Here is a 19,595-nt window from a genome sequence, read left to right as displayed (position 1 = left end):
GTTGACAGTTAATTTGCATAAGGAGATGCTGATTAGCCAATGGGAAGGGTAGCGGTCGTACACTAATTACCATGTTTCTCTTTTATTAGTGTAGATGATGATGCATGTTGAGAAGAAAAAATAGAGAAGAGACGATAAGAGGTATCTCAATGGAGCAGAATAAATACAGAGGATAGCAATAGTATATGAACTCAGAGAAATAAGAGGATGGAACTGGAGAAAAACTATATACATGCTATTGTAAGAACCTTAACTTTGATCAAGGTGGAGAGAAATTGGACTCTTTGAGTAGAAGAGCAAAATGACCTTATCCTCTAAAAGGTTCCCTAATGCTGTCTTAAGGTGGGCTATAGAATAAGAGAAAAGACCAGTGATGTGAATAGTGCTGTAATCCAGTCAAGAGAAGACAGTGCTTGGACTATAGTGGTAAGCTAAAAGTTGGCTGTTATAAAAAATCCTATTTGGATTAATTTTGAAATGAACAGCAGGATTTGCTGTCATTATATGATTGATGTGAGAGAAAGAGAGGAGTCAGATCCCAAGGTTTTAGCCTGACTGGTTGTTCCGCTGTTTTGCATATTACCCTTTTATTATATTGGACTATTTACAATATCCAAAATATTGAAGCAACCTATGTGTCCACAGATAGCTGAATGGATAAAGTCAATGTCACACACACACACACACATGCACACACGCACACACGTGTGCACAAACACACACACACACACACGCACGCACACATGCACACACGCACACACGCACACACGCACACACGTGTGCACTGAAATATTAGCCATAAAAAGAATAATATCTTGCAATTTTCAACAACATAGATGAAACTGGAGGGTATTATGCTAAGCGAAATAAGACAGAGAAAGACAAATACCATATGATTTCACTTATGTGTGAAATCTAAAAAAACAAAACAAATGATCAACCAAAACAAAACAGGAGCAGACTCATAGATAGAGAACCAACTAGTGGTTGACAGAGGGATGCGGTGGGGAAATGGGTAAAATGGGTAAAGGGGGTTAGGAGTACCAATGTCCAATTATAAAATAAATAAGTCACAGGGAAGTAATGAACAGTATAGAGAATATAATCAATAATGCTGTAGTGACTGTATGGTGACAGAAGGAAATTAGACTTATCATGGTGATCACTTCATAATGTATGTAAATATCGAACCACTATGTTGTACACCAGAAACTATTATAACATTGTATATAAACTATATTTCAATCAAAATGAAAGGTAAAATCAGACTTTAACCAGAGAATAAATGTGTTATATCTCACTAAGTCAGTGACAGAAATAAAATAAGGTACCTTCAGTCTAAAAAAGGTGATACTTGTTAGCAAGTCCACAGTTGATTTCAGGTCTTGCAGTCTTTCAGCATTGCCAGCAGGAAAGTTTTCCTGGTCAATTAGGAAACAGAAAATGGGTAAATTATCAGCATTAATGTGAAACATCACAGAAAGTAAACAATTTTGAAATATACTCTTCTTAGTCTTAGGAAGCTATATCTTTTTATTTATTCCCATAATGCAATAAAAATATACAAAATGATATTATGAATGCAATATTATTCCTTGTTATTTAATAGTGTTGCTACTAAAAGAGAGGAAGACAACATATATTTGAAAATATTTATAATTTTCTCGATATAGGTAATTTTTTCAAAAATACTTTGGGAATATTTACATGTGTTACCGATTAGCTGCCTCCTGCACACCCCCTACTGGGGATGTGCCCGCAACCAAGGTACATGCCCTTGACCAGAATCGAACCTGGGACCCTTCAGTCCCCAGGCCGACGCTCTATCCACTGAGCCAAACCGATCAGGGCTACATTGACTTTTAATCACAAAGAAACTTTATTAAAAAAATAAGACTGTACTGCAAAGTCTCTCCTTGAAGTACTGTGGATTTTAACAAAAAGTTTCTATCAGTGAGACTTGGTGAGATATGTCAACAACAATGGAGATATTTTCAGAGTAGCTTCTTAAATGGCTCTCTGGAAAAATCATAGGTAACTTCTAGCTATTAATGAACTGGAGCAGAGTTGGGGTGGCAGAGTTGGGGTGTCTAAATGATGGTGAATGAGTGAACTCAAGTCCCTGTTTCCCCTCAAATATCTTTTCATTTCCTGGCGTGCAGTTCTCTTCTCATAGTGTTGGCCCCAGTTCCAATATAAAGGGTGAGTTTGACAAAATTTGGTATTATAATTTCTAGAAATATGCAATTAAGATGTCCATCAATAAGAGACTGAAAGTTGAATACAGGAGAAATACATGTGTGCAGATATAAAAAGATGTTTAGGGTAAACTGCTAAATAAAGAATGCAATCATTATTACTATAGTTTTTATGTGAATAACAATTGTAATTATTTTTTGTAACTAAAACTATATGTATTTATATTCATATATATATATATTTGTGTGTGTGTTTCACCTGGAGAGGCAGTATAGAATTGTTGACAATGAACTCTGCACAGCTTAAAGATCACATTGTACTGATCCAGAAGGAATGCCTTAAGCAGCAAGTATCTCAAAAGCTAGGGAAATATTAGCAGGATATCTCAGAAACAAGGAATGAGTTTTCAAGATGAGCACTGGGCCATATATCCACTCCATAAATTAGCTGATGGCCACTCAATCTGATGGTTATTGAAAGAATCATAAAATTAAGCTACACACACAGTATTGCTGTAGGCTTATGTGAGGCTAGGTACATGACCAAGGGACAAACGCTTGCTCATTTAGCAGACCCTTCTAATGTGACAGGAAATGAGATCCCATAATCAGGATTTTTTGCTTTTCCCTTACATAATGAATAGCTTTTTACAGTATGACAAGAAATCATCTGAGCCAAGCACAATATTTTACCTTTAGTCAAATCATTTTGTACATACCCTATACTTTGACAGGTCAATCCTTAAAGAGTTGTGCAACTGGTCTAGTAGTTTTATGAATCTTTCCCTCTGTCCAAAGAAAACACAAAATAGGAGAATGGAAATAAATGGTCACTATCAGTTATTGTCCCCATTTCATAGAAATCAAGGTTCAAAAATATCAACGACTTGTCCAAGATTATAGAGCTGGTATGTGACAGAGCAGTGTCTCAAAATAAGGTCTCTTTGACACCAAATTCACATTCTTTCAGTAAGTCACACTGGCTCTCTGTGATGAATGAGAAAGTATCCAGAGAATTATGTACTGTAGAAAGAGAGCAGGCAACTGAATTGCCACAGTACTGATTCATGACAATATGAGTCAGGAAGAGAAAATATAACCCATCTCTCTACCCACACACACCAGCCCACCTCCCCAGAAATAAATTTTAGTGTGTGTGTGTTTTTTTTAATACTTCTCCCACCTATGGAAGTGGGAACAGCTGCTGTTTTTTCAAAAACAATTTCAAAAAGCAATTTCTTTTTGGTAACATGTACAGACTTCACAATCTGAAAGGATCTATTGCTTTTAACTTATGTTTATGTTTTAGGCTAAAAAAAAGTATAAAATATCGGGCAACAAAAACAAAACACTAATGCTTCCCCTTGATTCTGTGTTGGTATTGGACCGACCTCTTCATAGGGATTTGAAGATGATAAGAATAAGAAGTTTTGCTAATAAACATAAGGATAAAGTTGTGTGGATGAAAAACATTGAGTAAAAATATCAGTCTCATGCACGAACTTTATAGGTAGATAGTCCCACCATTCTGAGTCTCAAATTTCTAACCAAAAATTACAATAAAAAATATATGGGGGTAGGAGTAAATTATAGTCAATGTCTCTGCCTACATTAATATTCTGTATATACTAAAATACATTTTGAAGACACTGGCAAAAGTGAAACATTTTTTTAGTGTTTTCACATACAAGTTGGATTTATGGGGTATAGAACTCTTATTCCCTTGAAATTACTGATCTTGATGAAGTGAGCTGAATATTAATTGAGTTGATGAATTGTTCCTAAGTTGAAATTTCAATTTTCTGAATAAAGTGAAAATTTATCAGGTTTACACATTCGTGAACACAGTTTGAATATTGCTTCTGTGTTAACCTTTATGGAGGCAATAAAGCAATCTAATAAATGCACCTTGCTTTTCAGAAGGTTGCCACTTGTTCAGTGGATAAGACTCTCCTATAAAACAACTGAAAAATACTGTTGAGTTGACGGTATAAAAGTTTTCTTTTCCATTTCCATCATACCTTCCCAGGAGAGGACCTGGCTCATACTATCCTTTATTAACCTTTTATTCCCCCCATACTAGTACATGTGGATCAGTGGCTCTCAATCAAAATTTAAAAAAAATAAAAGAGCTATTATAATAATCAGTTTAGTCCATAGCAAAGTTAGTTATTCAATGATTATAAAAGAAAATGTGTTGATGTCATATCTCTGACCTCTTCAACTGACCTCTGTGATTGGTACAAATCATCAAGACAGCTGGCGTGACCCTAGTCAACCATGCTCTGGCCCAAATCACTGGCCCTGCTATATACACTGGGACCAACCATCCTGGTTGTCTGCTCTATATCCATCCTTCCACTCTTCCTTACTAATGAAATCGCATGAGTCAAATGTGTCCATTACAAGATGCCCACTTTCCCAGACCTCTTTGCCTCTAGGAATGGCCATGTAGCCTGGTTTAGGTCAGAGGGTGAACTCAGCCTATTATCAATGAATTCCTATTTGGAAAGATTCAAAAGAGTGTGTGGCAGGCAGTGTTTGCCGTATTACTGTTTGCCACGTAAGTCTTTGTTAGTTTTGTTTTTGTTTTTCCCATTTGCTCTTTGTGTTTTCCTCCTTTTCCCCACCTTAAATGTAGACTAGATCCTAGAAGGTAAAGCAGTCATCCTGTGGCTATAAGATGAAAAGCTAAGTAAATGGTAACAATAGTGTCTGGAGCAAGAAGCTAGGAGTCCCCACACCTCACCCTTGCCATGTCTGCCCACCCTTTCAAAAAATTACAATTCTGAGCAGCTACAGTAGCCCTGGGTTTCTATTACCTCTGTCCTTAGGTTACATGGAGAAAAAAATCTTATCTAGTTAAGTTTGTTTGAGTTTCTGTTTCACGACGCTGAACAAAACCGTGACTGTTACAGATCACACATGTGGTTCCTACCTGGGTCTTCAGTAACCAGCTGGAAAATTTTACATTCAAGATAAATAGAAAACTGTGGAGAACACTGCCAGGCTTGTCACAAAATCTCAAACAATATCAGATAATGTGAAATTAAAAGTGCACTGCTGATTAAATTTTTATAGAGATCCTTTAAACAGCAGGACAGCTTGAAATTTAATTTTAACTTCCATATTTCTATTCAACTTGAGTGCAATTACCTTTGCAGGAGCAGAGGAGGCCTACTGCCTGCGTGGTGTGATTTGAAGAATAAAAGACTGGGTGATTAAAGACTGTTTCCCCTAAAGTGCATGCCATAGAGTCAGAAACTGCCATATTATTCAGTTCTTTGCTTTGGATAAGGACTCCATGTCTGGCATTTGGTAGGGATAAAATCAATAACAAGAATACTAAGTATTATCAGTTATCAAAAGTGTAGATTTAACTAGTTGATAAGAAAAACTAGATCCAGATAGTAAATATTTTCAGCTTTGTAGCCTTTGTCACAGCTATTAAATTCTGTGTTGTAGCATAGTAGCTCCCATAGACAATATATAAACAAATGGGGCTGGGTTTTTTTTCCAATAAAATTTTGTGCATGGACATTGAAATTTGAATTTCATATCATTTTTATGTCCCACAAATAATAGTCTTCTTTTGACTGTTTTAACAATTTAAAAAATCTAAAATCCAATCTTAGGTCATGAGCCATACAAAATCAGTAGTTTTGGCCCTTGGGCAACGGGGAGATTTTGAGTAGGGGGAAGCTATTGCTACTGCACAACTGCATTCTTAGTGGGTCTCCTTAGGATCCTGGAACTGTGGAAGGAAAAGCCCTTACAAGGAAGGGGTGCAAAAATCTCTGCAGCATCCTGGACTCTTCTCTCTCTTCCATTCCTTTCTTCTCAGTGCCTCACCCAATGGCAGGGACAATTTCACTTGAAGATAAAGATACCTAAGCTTTGGGCGCACTCACTGGCCTCAGCTTTCTTGGGAGGAGCCCTGGTCAAGTGCTCACCTGATCTTAGGTGTTTTTTTCATTTGCAAGAATAGGAGTAAACATTATTCTGACCTGGACTGACAAATTGTGAAGACTTAGAGAGCCAGAAACATCAATGAGAGAGAAACATTGATCAGCTGCCTCCTGCATGCCCCCCACTGGGGATGTGCCCGCAACCAAGGAACATGCCCTTGACCGGAATCGAACCCGGGACCCTTGAGTCTGCAGGCCGACGCTCTATCCACTAAGCCAAACCAGTTCTGGCTGATCTTAGGTTTTTATAACATTTGCCAGAATAGGAGTAAAAATTATTCTGACCTGGACTGACAAATTGTGAAGACCTTTTTTCTAGATGATACCAAAAGTAATCATTGAATAAGAAAAGCAGAAACATTTCAAATAGAAGTAATACAGAGGCTATTTCGATCATTTTTGGTAATTTAATGAATGTTGGAATTAATTGATTTGAAGTTAATATGGATACCAACAGAGATTCTATAACATTATAAAATGCCACTCCAATGTTGCTATCAAGGATAAACATCTTAATACCTTAGTAAATGTCTTCGATTCAAAGAGCATTTAAGAAGTCCCTTCACAGGCAAGCTTGAAAAGCAGTGAGATGTTATTATTCACTGATCAAGAGAGCTTAGTAGCTTCCCTCAGTTTGACTAAGCTTTACACAGGCTTCTGTTCTTGACTCTAGGTCCTGACCTCCCTTTTTTATTTTGAGTATTTTCTTTAGAAACTGTATAATTGCACATTTCTTCTCTACCCTTTTGAGATGTAAATCTTTTAAAATGATGCCTCTTACCAGTTTTATAAGCCGCTAATGTCTTTCTCAAGTACTTGAAAGCCATCCCTTTGAAATGTAAGTATTCAAAAGATAGCAACCCTATCTCCCAGTCTTGGCAGGAGGGTAGGAGACTAATTTTGATGGATGTCAATTAGCAAACAAAGATGGCCTAGTAGCCACAGAAAGACTTTTACAAACTCAATATGCTGAACATGTTCTATTGATCATCCTTCCCCCTAATATCTTCATGTACATTTTTTTTCTATCTTATTCCAGCCCTTGTTTCAGGGGAGTTGAGCTCCGGCTTGCCTCTCTTCCCTATTGCAATAGCCTTAAATGAAGTCTTCCTTAACTGTTTAACTTCATTGGGTTCAATTTTTGATTTGACATCACACAAGAAAAAAAGTATAATAAATGTATTCTCAAGTTTGATAAGTCATTAAAAGCTATGTGGCATTAGCAATGAATTATGAAAGTGAAAGAAAGTTTTCTAAAGTATCAATTTTAAAAGTTTGATCAACTGTGCTAGAAAAGAGTGAATTATCTTTTTATCAATAAAAATAATATATTTCAGAATTTTCTTTCATACGAAGAAGTGATCTAGCATCTGCAGTCAAAAACTGTAAAAAAAAACTTTTATAGACATGTGTCAGGAAGCTAATTAATAAAAATATTATGTTGTTTTTCTGGAATTTGTAATATTTGTGGAATTTGTCTTATAATAACCTCTAATTCATTGTGATTTATTTTTATTAGAAATAAATATTAAATGTATAGCAAATGTTTCATTGACAATTTTACATTCTTCTTAATGAGAGTCTTACGAAATAGTCTAAGGTTTAGGCAGCACAAAAACTAGAACTAATCACTTAGCAAGTCATAAAGAAATCATTTCATCCCAAATGTTTTCCACATTCATTCTCTCCTTTGCCACATCACTTCATTTTCTCTAAACCATTGTCTACTAGATGCGGCATTACTTTGTCTTACCAGGGCTAGCGCATCAGCCTTCTCACTGATTTCTATTTAGTCCTTCCGTGTTCAATACCAGGAACTGGTTTACTCATTTCTCCTTTCTTCAGTGTGATTCCCTGTAGTTTCGAGACTAGAAAACTAAATGCTGTATTTCTCAAACTCCTTTGCAGCTAGGTTTCCGCGATTATCTTAGTTTCTGCCTATTAGATGCATGGGAGCTACTACCTTTGGAAAGCAGACATTCCTGCTTCTTGGTTTACTTCTGCTGCTAAGTTAAGTCCTGGAGATATTTACTTCTCAGTCCCAGGTCACTAGCTCTGTGGTTTTATAAAGACTGTTGCATTGTAAATAGAAGCAGCCTTCTGGTTCATCTTTCTGACTGTAGGAAAGCTCATAGCTTCTCTTGCAAATCAGTTTCACTGTGATATTTTAAGAATTATTACAGAAGGATCCTCCTCCAGTCCTTCAGATGATAATTGTAAGCATCTAATTCTCTGTGCCAAAACCCTTTCAATTTAAAGTTGCTTGGATGGTTTCTATTACTACAACTGAACTCTCTGTCTCATACTCATTTTATCTTTCCCCTCTGTAATATTTCCTCTAGAGAGTGATCTAAGTAAAAGATTCTATCAAAGTATACCCTTTGCCCCAAGATGAAGTCCAAACATATTAGTGGGCAATTTAATATCAACCCCCAAACATGGCATTGTCTTATACTTCCATTTTTTATTCTATCTGCCATGCTCAGTAGGCAGGCTACATTATACAAAATTCTTTCAGCTTATTTTGCATCTTTACTTCTCCTTTCCTTTCCTCAAATGTCTCCCATGCCTGATGTAGTATTTCTACTACTTCGTGGACATCAGAAAATATTACTCATCCCTAAAGCCTTGCTCCCTTTCTACATTATTTTTTATAAGTTTTATAATAAAAATGTGAAAACAAGGGTAAAAGTTGGTGATGAAATAGAGGTTACTGTCTTATTTAGAGCTTTGTATCCTTTTCTTCATTTATCATTATAACATGGGCATTGCTCAATTATATGAACGTTTCTTTAAAAACTTGACTTTAATGATTACATTATATGTTAGTGAATAAATGAACCCTAGTTCACACAACCATTCACCTCTGTCCTTCACTGAGGAACACTATGACATTAGATTTTAACCTCAACTGTTTCACTAAGCAATGATCTCCTAATTGCCAAATCCAATAGGCTCATTTCTTTCCCCATATTATTTGAACTTTTTTTGCAACACTTGACAATGTTATATACTCCCCTTTTCTAAAAATGGTTACCTTGCCTTTCATAATATCATGTTATTATCATTTTTGTTCAATTTCTTTAATCATTTTCCTCAGCAAAATTTGCTTTGCCCATCCTCTCCACCCACAAAGATTCTGTCTGTTTCACTTTATTCTTGAATATTTTCATCTAAACTATGACTTCAAATAACACCTGTACCCAAAAATTGTTTTCTTCCCTTGAGTATTTGTTTTTAAATCTTCATTAGTAAAATAGCTTTTCCCATGGGTTTAACTTTTGAAGACTCAAACTGTCTTAGTTACACTTTGTGACGGATAAATAAGGTCCAATATAATGGTTACAAGTAATAGTATCAGCTTCAAAAGCCAGGTAAATAAGAACGTCAAGCTTTAAAGTGCACGGAGGAGACACTTTACCTACATATATGTACAAATAACCTTATTTTCAATAGGTAGAGAAAAATATGGTTGCATTTGCATACCATCTCACCGATGTATCCAGATGTAGTTTGAGATTTTCTTTTGAAACCTCCTCTACAATAAGTCATTTGATTTACAAAATGAAGTTTGTTATAACCATATTTCCACTGAAACACTGAAAAGAACTGAAATCAATTTGGTTTTTCTTCTTTGGGTCAGCGTGAAGTGAAAAAGCATGCTACTTATTTCCCTCCAGGTAGCGTTTATGTTGGATATTAATCATGTAAACACATCTTCTTTCTCAGTGGTAAAAGGTTCCGTGTTTCACAACGTTGGCTTATTCTGCACAATGTACCCAGGCAGAATATTAAAAGCAAAACAATTTCATAACACTGAATGCTTTATGTTTCAGGTAAAATCCTGGGACAATCAGTGCTGTTACCAAAACGAGGTGTTTATAATAAAATTACTCTATGATCTGGTATTACTCATGATCGTATTTTCTTGGGCTGGTTAGGGAATGCTTTTTGGTCCCAGCTGTTGCAAGAGTCAAACTGTAGAACAAAAGTACCTGGTGGTGTACTGTTTAGACCAAGCATATCAAATTTAAAGGCTAACACAGGCCAAATAAACAAAGTTTAAGTTTATGTGGACCACAAAAAAAGCTCCAATTTTCATAGAAATAGGTTTATTTCAATGGAGACGTGTTGAATACAAAGGGCTAAAATAAAAATGAATAATCGTTAGTATAAAATAATAGAACATTTTAATAAAAATTAATATTTTTTCTTGAACATTAACTTACCAGATACTGAATAACTGCACAAATTAATAAGTGTAACCCAAATAAACCTATTTTTCTTTTCTCCAAAAGCGAAATATTTCCTGTTGCACACACCAAACAAGTCAGTTCAAGACTAATGACGTGGCCATCAGCTGCTAAAATATTTGCACCTTGTATTAGTGGAGAGAAATGGTGCGCCTGCGCATAAGGCACGTAAGGAAAATGATTGCAACACGATTACAGTAATCAGTCATTAGCGAATGTTGTAGGGCGATATTAATAATTATGTATAACAGGATATTGTAAAAATTAAGTTATGATTTTTTTCTTTTTCTTTTTTAAAAAATATATTTTTATTGATTTCAGAGTATAAGGGAGAGGGAAAGAGAGTTAGAAACATCAATGATGAGAAAGAACCATCAATCGGCTGCCCCCTGCACAGCCCCCACTGGGGGTCAGGCCCACCACCCGGGCATGTGCCCTTGACTGGAATCGAACTTGGGACCCCCCAGTCCAGAGTCCGATGCTCTATCCACTGAGCCAAGCCAGCCAAGTCAAGTTATGAATTTTTTATTAAAACATTTCTTACATACCATTATATTGGCTGGGCCGCAAAAATATTTGTTGTGGGCTGCATGTGGCCTGCAGGCCATGGGTTTGACATGCTTGGTTTAGACTATAGGTAGGGCAGGAGAAATGAAATCTTCATATCTTATTACATAGAGCACTTTCTTTTTTTTGAAAAATATATATTTTATTGATTTTTTTACAGAGAGGAAGGGAGAGGGATAGAGAGCTAGAAACATCGATGAGAGAGAAACATCGATCAGCTGCTTCCTGCATACCCCCTACTGGGGATGTGCCCGCAACCAAGGTACATGCCCTTGACTGGAATCGAACCTGGGACCCTTCAGTCCGCAGGCCGACGCTCTCTCCACTGAGCCAAACCGGTTAGGGCTAGAGCACTTTCAATGTTTACAAACTGGCTTACCACCTCTTCCTCATTTTAATTTGAGAAACATGTTAAAGAAATAATTCTTGTCCACATAGAGCAGATTGAGAAACAGGTTTAAATGACTGAACTGGCTTACTAATTTTCTTCTACTAGTGTTTATTTTGACTTGTCATTAAATAACAATCACTTTTTCCTTTGATTCATTCCACCTCATCTTACCCACCTCACATGCATTTTCTTTTAGATGAAAAAGATAAGAAAATAGTAAACACAGCAGCACATTCTCCTGCCCCTCCCCCGGCTTTACACCCTTTTATTTGCTGGTTTCATTTGTTTCTACTCTATGACACATAATGTCCTACATTTGATTTCTAACACCACGATCAATCACGAATTCTATTCAGTGAACCAATTTGGAAGTTCAGTGGGAAATGTAACTGCAGTCTCATGGAAAAATACCTGTCTCTCAGGGATAGTGAACAGAGCTCCTGGACTACCCAGGTGCCCTGGCCAAAACCTTGGGAATCTTTCCAGGCATTTTTCCATTTCCCTCACTGTCCACATCCTTAAAGATACTTAATGAGGTTGATTTTATACCCTGAAAAGCTCTGAAATTTGTTCTTCCTTCTTGATCTCCACTAATTCTTAGTTTAGATCTTTACCACTTTACTAAGATTAGTTAATTTATATCCTATTTCAAGTTTTGTCAATTTCAATTTTTTGAAAATATGTTTTTATTGATTTGAGAGAGGGGAAGGTAGAAGGATAGAAAGATAGAAAGATCGATGACAGATAGAAACATTCATTGGCTGCTGACCAGGAATTAAACAGGGGATCTCTTGGTTCTTGGGTCAATACTCAACTACTGAGCCACATTGGCTGGGCTCAATTTAATTTATTGCTTATGGAGAATGAGTTCCAGTGACAGGGGCAGTAGATAATAATTGAGATTCCACAGGATCCTTGCATTTTTACTTTTCAATGCGTTTCTGATGCATTTGAATACTTCATGTGGACAATCTTAATTAGATACAGGTAGTTCTGTTAGACTCTTTATACATCTACCAGAGGCTCAATGCACAAAATTCATGCACTGGTAAGGGTCCCTAGCAGCTGCTGGCTGCCGGCTGCCAGCTGGGGCCTCCCTCCCTTCCCCCTGGTCAAACTCCCAGAAGAACTCCAGTCGAGGGGACAATTTGCATACTATGCTTTTATTATATAAGATTATTATTATTTTTTTTACTTAGAAGATATGCTGTTATCCATCAGTACCAGTAGAAACCAACAGAAAGTATAAATGAAGGCTAATAGAGAAGTCAACCAAGCTCACATTTACCAGGGAAAAGTGTCTGCAATGGCGAATCCCAAATTTGCATACATGGAGAATTTCTTACAAAATACCAATACTCTCACAAAATGTATGTTTTCCCCCATTGGAAAAGGTCATTCCAGATATGGAGACTTCATCTAATGAAGATGCTTACTGACTGTCAAAATTATTTCACTGAATATGTTTCAGATGGACTTTTAGCTTTAGCCCAATTGTAGTAATTGATATTCCCTAAGATATACCGTCTGCAATGAGATTCCAAGAATATCTGGAGTCCAATGCTCCTTTAATATGTAACTCCCATAAGCTACTAGAAATTTTATAATTAACAAAACAATACTTACACCAAAATTGGTAGCGGCAAATCGATCTGAGGCAGAAACCTGCACATTTGTTGAAACTGTCGTGTGAGCATAGAAAGCATTTATATTCGCCAGCAAAGTGCTCATGATGGCAGGGACGCCAGGGCACATGTATTTAGAAGACAGACATGAGAAGTGCCTGCAAGACAAGAACATCGAGCCCTTTAAACAAGAATTACATAATTCAAACAACAGCATAACTTCTAACACCAGTAATTAAATAATTCCTCAACTGCATCTGAAAAGGACCAAAAACTCCCATATCTCTAATTGAAATAGAAAGCAATTTTGGCCCTTTAAAAATTTCTCACTCACAGATGTGAAGTGGCTTAATTAGAATATGATTTGCCACAGGGTGTGTGCTTAAACCCTTTCAACTGTGAGAGTGTTGTGTGTAGACACCGAAAGTGCAATTTCCAGAGACTCTAGCACCGTGGGGAAGCAATAACACAGCGTCTCCTTTTCCCCAGCAGCTGTGCCCCCACTCATTTCATGGGTAAAGCAAGAGGCCCTCCTCAGACTGCACATTGATTGAAAAAGTAAATGTAACATCTGCCTTGAGTCCAGCTTGTGAGCTTTTGTCATAACGGATTATCTTCCATAAGCAGTTCTGTCTCCCAAGCATTTTGCTAAAGCCAGGATTTAATTAAGCCAACAGATGAGTAGTGAGGGCAGGTCGGATTATGCCAGCTTTATCCTTAAAAACCATTCCTTTTGTACCTTGAGTGATAGTATCATATGTTACACACATCAGAAGCAGTAAGTGTTCAGTTCTGTTACTCCTCTCAAGAGAACCTGTTTCATTGGAACCATAACAAAAGACCTGAGCAGGGAAAGCACGGCTGAGGGATGAAAGTGAAAAGATAAGTTGTGCACGGAGGAAGGAAATTTTCAGGACATAATCTGGACCCATGTTGCTGTCCTACCACAGTAATGTGTGCTCCACCCCCATCAGTGGACTTTGTAGTAGTGAGTGCAAGCACAGAGCGCACATACATACATAAATGGCCCGAGTGCCACCTCAAGTGAAATGGCTAGTGGTCCTTCAAAGGATGGCTTCTCTTAGATCTCAGCCAGGCCACTCTCCTAGAGCTTATTACGATGCTAGCTAATAAAAGTAGGTTAAAGTTTTAAACGTGGATCTTTGAGGATCATGAATAACAAACAATATATACCATGAGAGTTACATAACTTGTGCAATTTAACCCTGGAATTAGATGATCACTGATTGCTTCTTTTGGGTAAATATTTTGACTTTATTATACACTAAATTAATTCTCATTACTATCTATTAAATACTACAAATTTACATAAAGATATCAAATATAGAAATTAAAATTTCTCTAGCACTATGATTTCGCATTTCTTTCTCCCCCCTACAACTCATAATTATATTTGTTAGGCCCAAATTAGAGGTCAATCCATAATTGTGGATTATGCGATGCCTGAGGCATCTTTGACTTTCTGAGTGTTCAGCTACCAGGCTTGTAATGGGCTTCACTCTGGCAATGTGTCTGCCTCAGAGCTGGTGTGCCCTTTCTTTATGTGTGGTTACTGCCAAGGCCTGCTTTTTTGCTTCTAACCATCTCTTTGAAAATCATTTCCTTTTAAGAGCTGCAGTTCCAATACTACTTAAATTATCCTAAGGGGAAGAGATGAAACAGGATTAAAAGTACAATTAGCAATTTAAATGACAGAGTATATCCTTGCAGCAAACCACCCCTTCAAAAAGTATACCTTCAAATAAAATAGGTCAAACAGTACTACTATAATTTCTAGAAATGCTTAACAATTCCTACACAGACTTGATTAAGAACAATTAATTAATAATGTTAAAATCACTTGACTTCATTTTTTCAAGAAAGTAGAGTTAGTGTCAAATCAATTTAGCAAATGGAATTTCAGTGCCATGGGAAAAGTTGAAGTAACGAACTCCAAAAAGACAATGCTTGAATTGGCAATAATGAGATTGTTACTAGGCATGTTTTTAGCTCAAGCAACTGCCATAATATTGTCAACCATTAATTCTCAAATTATGACTGGGAAAATATTTGAAGTCATGTGTACTTCAAATAACACATGTGGATTCAGCTCACTTGCTTTTGTTTTGTCGGTATCATAATGGAGAAAAAAATATCTAACTCCCCTGTCTTTTCATGGATAACTGTCCCTAATGACACCCATCTTGTGGTTTTCAAGGGATGAAAATGCCTTTGATTAAAAGATTTTAAAATCTCTCAACTATTTTTAATGACCACAATAGCAGGGTGATTAGAAAGCAGCACTAAAAAAATAATGATTCTTAAATCCTTATAAGGGTTTTCAGAGAAACAATACAAGATGAAAGGAAAGAATATCTGTATTCTTGATGTTAGAAATATACTAAAGCAGTATTTATCACATTTGCTCCAGAGAATTCAGAGTAGCATGCATTTCAGTGATGAGTAAATGTTTTATCCATCCTTGTTGCTAAAGAGGGGCTTGAACTTTTTTTAATTTTTATTTTATTTTATTGATTTTTTTACAGAGAGGAAGTGAGAGGGATAGAGAGTCAGAAACATCAATGATGAGAGAAACATCGATCAGCTGCCTCCTGTACACGCCCCACCGGGGATTTGCCCACAACCAAGGTACATGCCCTTGACCAGAATCGAACTTGGGGCCCTTCAGTCCACAGGCCGTTGCTCTATCCACTGAGCCAAACCAGCCAGGGCAGGGGTTTGAACTTTTAAGGATCACTTCTCTTTTGGTCAAAAGCATCAGTGTTTCATAGGTGCTATTGATTGCTGGTGCTCAATTACAGAGGTTTTTGAATTATGTAGGAGAAATCCTATATAATAAAAGGGTAATATGCAAATTGACCCTAACAGCAGAATGACTGGGAATGACTGGTCACTATGACACACACTGACCACCAGGGGGCAGACGCTCACTGCAGGAGCTGTCACCTGGTGGTCAGTGCGCTCCCACAGGGGGAGCTCTGCTCAGCCACAAGCCAGGCTGATGGCTGCCAGCACAGCGGTGGTGGCGGGAGCCTCTCCCGCCTCCTCAGCAGTCCTAAGGATGTCCGACTGCAGCTTAGGCCTGCTCCCCGCTGGCAAGTGGATATCCCCCGAGGGCTCCCGGGCTGCCAGAGGGATGTCTAACTGCCAGCTTAGGCCCGATCCCCCGGGGAGCAGGCCTAAGCCAGTAGGTGGACATCCCCTGAGAGGTCCCAGACTGCGAGAGGGCAGAGGCCGGGCTGAGGGACACCTCCCCGAGTGCACACATTTTTGTGCACTGGGCCTCTAGTAAAGTAATAAAATGCATAGGGTTTAGAGAAATGATCAAAGTTGGATAGCAAGTCGGAATGGGACATGCAAGCTGCCCATGAGCTCTCTCTGACACCTCTCTTCATATATGCCTTAATTTGCCCCCATGCCTATGTTCTTATAGCACACATGCATATTTCTATTATATTGTTTTATTATTTAATTTCTTCTTCCTGTTCCCCCTATATTATGAACTTAGTGGGCACAAGAGCCATCTTTTATTATTGAATCCCCATTGCCCTGTATAAGTCCTCTTTCTTAGATACTTAGAAAGTGTCTATCAAATAAATACATTACGTCTTCTGAAATGTGGCTCTGTGAAGAACTGGACCTTGCCTTCTTGTTCACTAATGTATCCTCAGTGCCTAGAGAACTTCCTGGCACATGGTAGGTGCTCAGTAAATATTTCTTAAAGGAATGAATGACTTCATTGAGCAGCAATCTCCTTAGAAAGCAGATTCCTGGCTCAGGAAGCTAAAATAGACTAGTGGCATTAAAGTAAACTATATCCCAACAGTTCTGGTTTAAATATGAATTCGTGTAGGATGATTAGCACCAAAGTATAGGTTGTTAAGCTCACCAAAGGAAAAAAAAATTGACCTAATGCTTTTCTCTTATTTGGTATTATAGAGGGATGACTATGGAGCCTAATAGAATCTCAGATTTTGTAAGAAACCTTGGGTTTCATTTTACAATAAATGAAAGACTCATTAAGTACTCAGTTTATATGTATTTGCTCAACAGAGATCACCTCCAGAGGACAATTTCAACCTTAATGCTTGACATGAAATTTCCTGCATGTGTTCAGGGGTAAACAGTTGGTCTGTCAGAACACTGTTAAAAATATATGTTTGCATAAATAAATGCAAAGCATCAAGGATTCCCTAATTCTCATAGTGGAAACAGGATCTATGCCCAACCTTATGATGTGAGATGCATGGAATAGTGTGCTCCTTTGAAAAATAAATCGCATGCTCCTATTACTGTCATAAATTGGTAAACGGCTTTTACTTTAGATGGATGGGTGCATTTACCATATGAAAACAAATCCTCTAGGTCCTTGATCAATCACTTGTCTAAGAGGAAAACTGCAATCCCTTTTCTCTTTCCCATGAATGCTCCAAAACAAAGGATACATTGTTATGCAACAAATAGGGCTAATAAATTGTGCCCTCATAGAAAATGTTCTGTGGTAAAATGAGAGAGCATTTACAATAAGTAAGAGGAACCCTGAGGACTGGGCAGTTCCATATTAACAGTCAGGTTACTTACCAGCAAAATAGATTCAGCCTCTTTCTTATGATGAGAAATACACAAGAGGAAAGTCAATAATGTACAACCAGATGCTCTGAGTTAATACACACTTTCTTCTTATTTATTTATACTCCAAATTCATATTTAAAAATATGGGGGTATGCCTAAAGAAACCAAGCAATCTCTAATGTAAGAGGAAGGTTATGAAGTTACCTGGGGATTTGGCTAAGCATAAGAGGATGTTAAATATTAAAAAAAAAAACAATAACACTGTAATTTGATTTATTTTCCTGATCAAATGGTGTATGGAAAAATCCAGAAGAACTAAGCAGTTCTTTTCTTTCCCAAACTTGTAAGTATCTTTACCACACAGATAGGACACATGTTTCTTTTTTAAAGCTGAATTCCCCAATTTTGTGTTTTTAAAAATTAAGAGCAAATTCTCCTGAGATAAGCTTGCCATGTCTATTTGAGTGTTGTTGTTGATTGTTTGGTTTTCTGGTCCCCTGAAGCAAGGTTTTGAAAAGCAGAAAAATATTGATTCAATAGGCACCCAGTTTAAATTCAAAGATATGGTTGGTTATTCATAAACTGTTGTTGAGTTACTCATTGGCCAACAATAGATTAGGACTCAAGTTATACTTCAAATACAAGAGTATTATATGGAAAATATTGTCAAAAGCTGCTCTTCAAGTTATACTTCGCACCTGACAGAAGAATGTCAGTATTCTGAAACTTATCCAAATTATTAGAAATAATCAACATGATATTTTCTAAAACACTCACATGCAACACAAATGGTAAAAAAGATACCTAAATCAACATAAATATAATTTTCAGTTCCACTTTACTTGCTTTTGACAACTGAAAATGTCTGACATGAAAAGAAATGCCAGGAGAACGAGAGAATAAATACAATTCTTATAAACATGATTGTACATATAATTATAATGTTAACATCAACATAAAATGTGTATTTTCTATAAAAATTAATTTTCAAATAATGATCATCAATGAATAATAAATGAAGACATCATATTTACATTGATAGTAAAACTTTTGAAGACATCATATTTACATTGATAGCAAAACTTTTTAAGTGTTATTAGATTGTCAAATTTCTCTTAGCAATATGTTTTTGGATATGTCTCCTTGAGCAAGGCTAACAAAAGAAAATATATATACAAATTGGACTAAAAGAAACTAAAAAATTTTACACAGCAAGGAAAATCATTAACAAAACCAAAAGATAACCTACTGAATGGGAAAAGATATTTGCCAATGATACATCTAATATCCAACATATATAAGCAACTAATACAACTTAACACCAAACTACAACAAAAACACCCCAAAACAATTTGATTTAAAAATGGGCAGAGAACCTGAATAGACATTTCTCCAAAGAAGACATATAGATGGTCAATAGAAAATGAAAAGATACTCAAATCATCTAATCATCAGGGAAATAGAAATCAAAACCACAATGAGATATCACCTCACACCTGTCAGAATGGCTATCATCAAATAGACAACAAATAAGTGTTGGTGAGGATGTCGAGGGAAGGAAATCCTTGTGTACTGTTGGTGGGATAATAAATTTGTATAGCCATTATGAAAAGTAGTATGGAGGTTTCTTAAAAATCAAAAACAGAACTACCATATGACTCAGCAATTCCACTTCTGGGTATTTATCTGAAGAAAGCCAAAACACTAATTTGAAAAGATATATGCATCCCAATGTACATTACAGCATTATTTACAACTAGAGGCCCGGTGCACAAAAATTTGTGCACTCGGGGGTGGGGGTTCCCTCAGCCCGGCATGTGCCCTCTCGCAGTCTGGGACCCCTCAGGGGATGACCACCTGCTGGCTTAGGCCCCCTCCCCAGGGGATTGGGCCTAAGATGGCAATCAGACATCCCTCTGGCAGCCCGGCAGCCCTTGGGGGATGTCCACTTGCCAGTGGGGAGCAGGCCTAAACTGCAGTCGGGCATCCTTAGCGCTGCT

At 37.1% G+C, this 19,595-nt stretch overlaps 1 protein-coding gene across 1 annotated transcript in view; it reads right to left on the bottom strand.

Moving 5' to 3' along the window:
- The window catches only part of UNC13C (unc-13 homolog C (C. elegans)), a 557,952-nt gene that overhangs the window by 235,957 nt on the left and 302,400 nt on the right, over window positions 1-19,595 (bottom strand). The window contains exons 13-15 of the mRNA XM_005882381.2: window positions 13,004-13,160; window positions 2,918-2,986; window positions 1,332-1,421 (exon numbers count right to left, since the gene is read on the bottom strand). Of these exons, the coding sequence (XP_005882443.1) occupies window positions 1,332-1,421; window positions 2,918-2,986; window positions 13,004-13,160 (316 nt within the window). The remainder of the gene's footprint in view (window positions 1-1,331; window positions 1,422-2,917; window positions 2,987-13,003; window positions 13,161-19,595) is intronic.

The sequence above is a fragment of the Myotis brandtii genome, unplaced genomic scaffold (assembly GCF_000412655.1).
Source record: "Myotis brandtii unplaced genomic scaffold, ASM41265v1 scaffold709, whole genome shotgun sequence".
Taxonomy (NCBI): domain Eukaryota; kingdom Metazoa; phylum Chordata; class Mammalia; order Chiroptera; family Vespertilionidae; genus Myotis; species Myotis brandtii.
The sequence above is the reverse complement of the archived record's forward strand: the minus strand, read 5'-3'. Positions and strand labels throughout refer to the sequence as shown.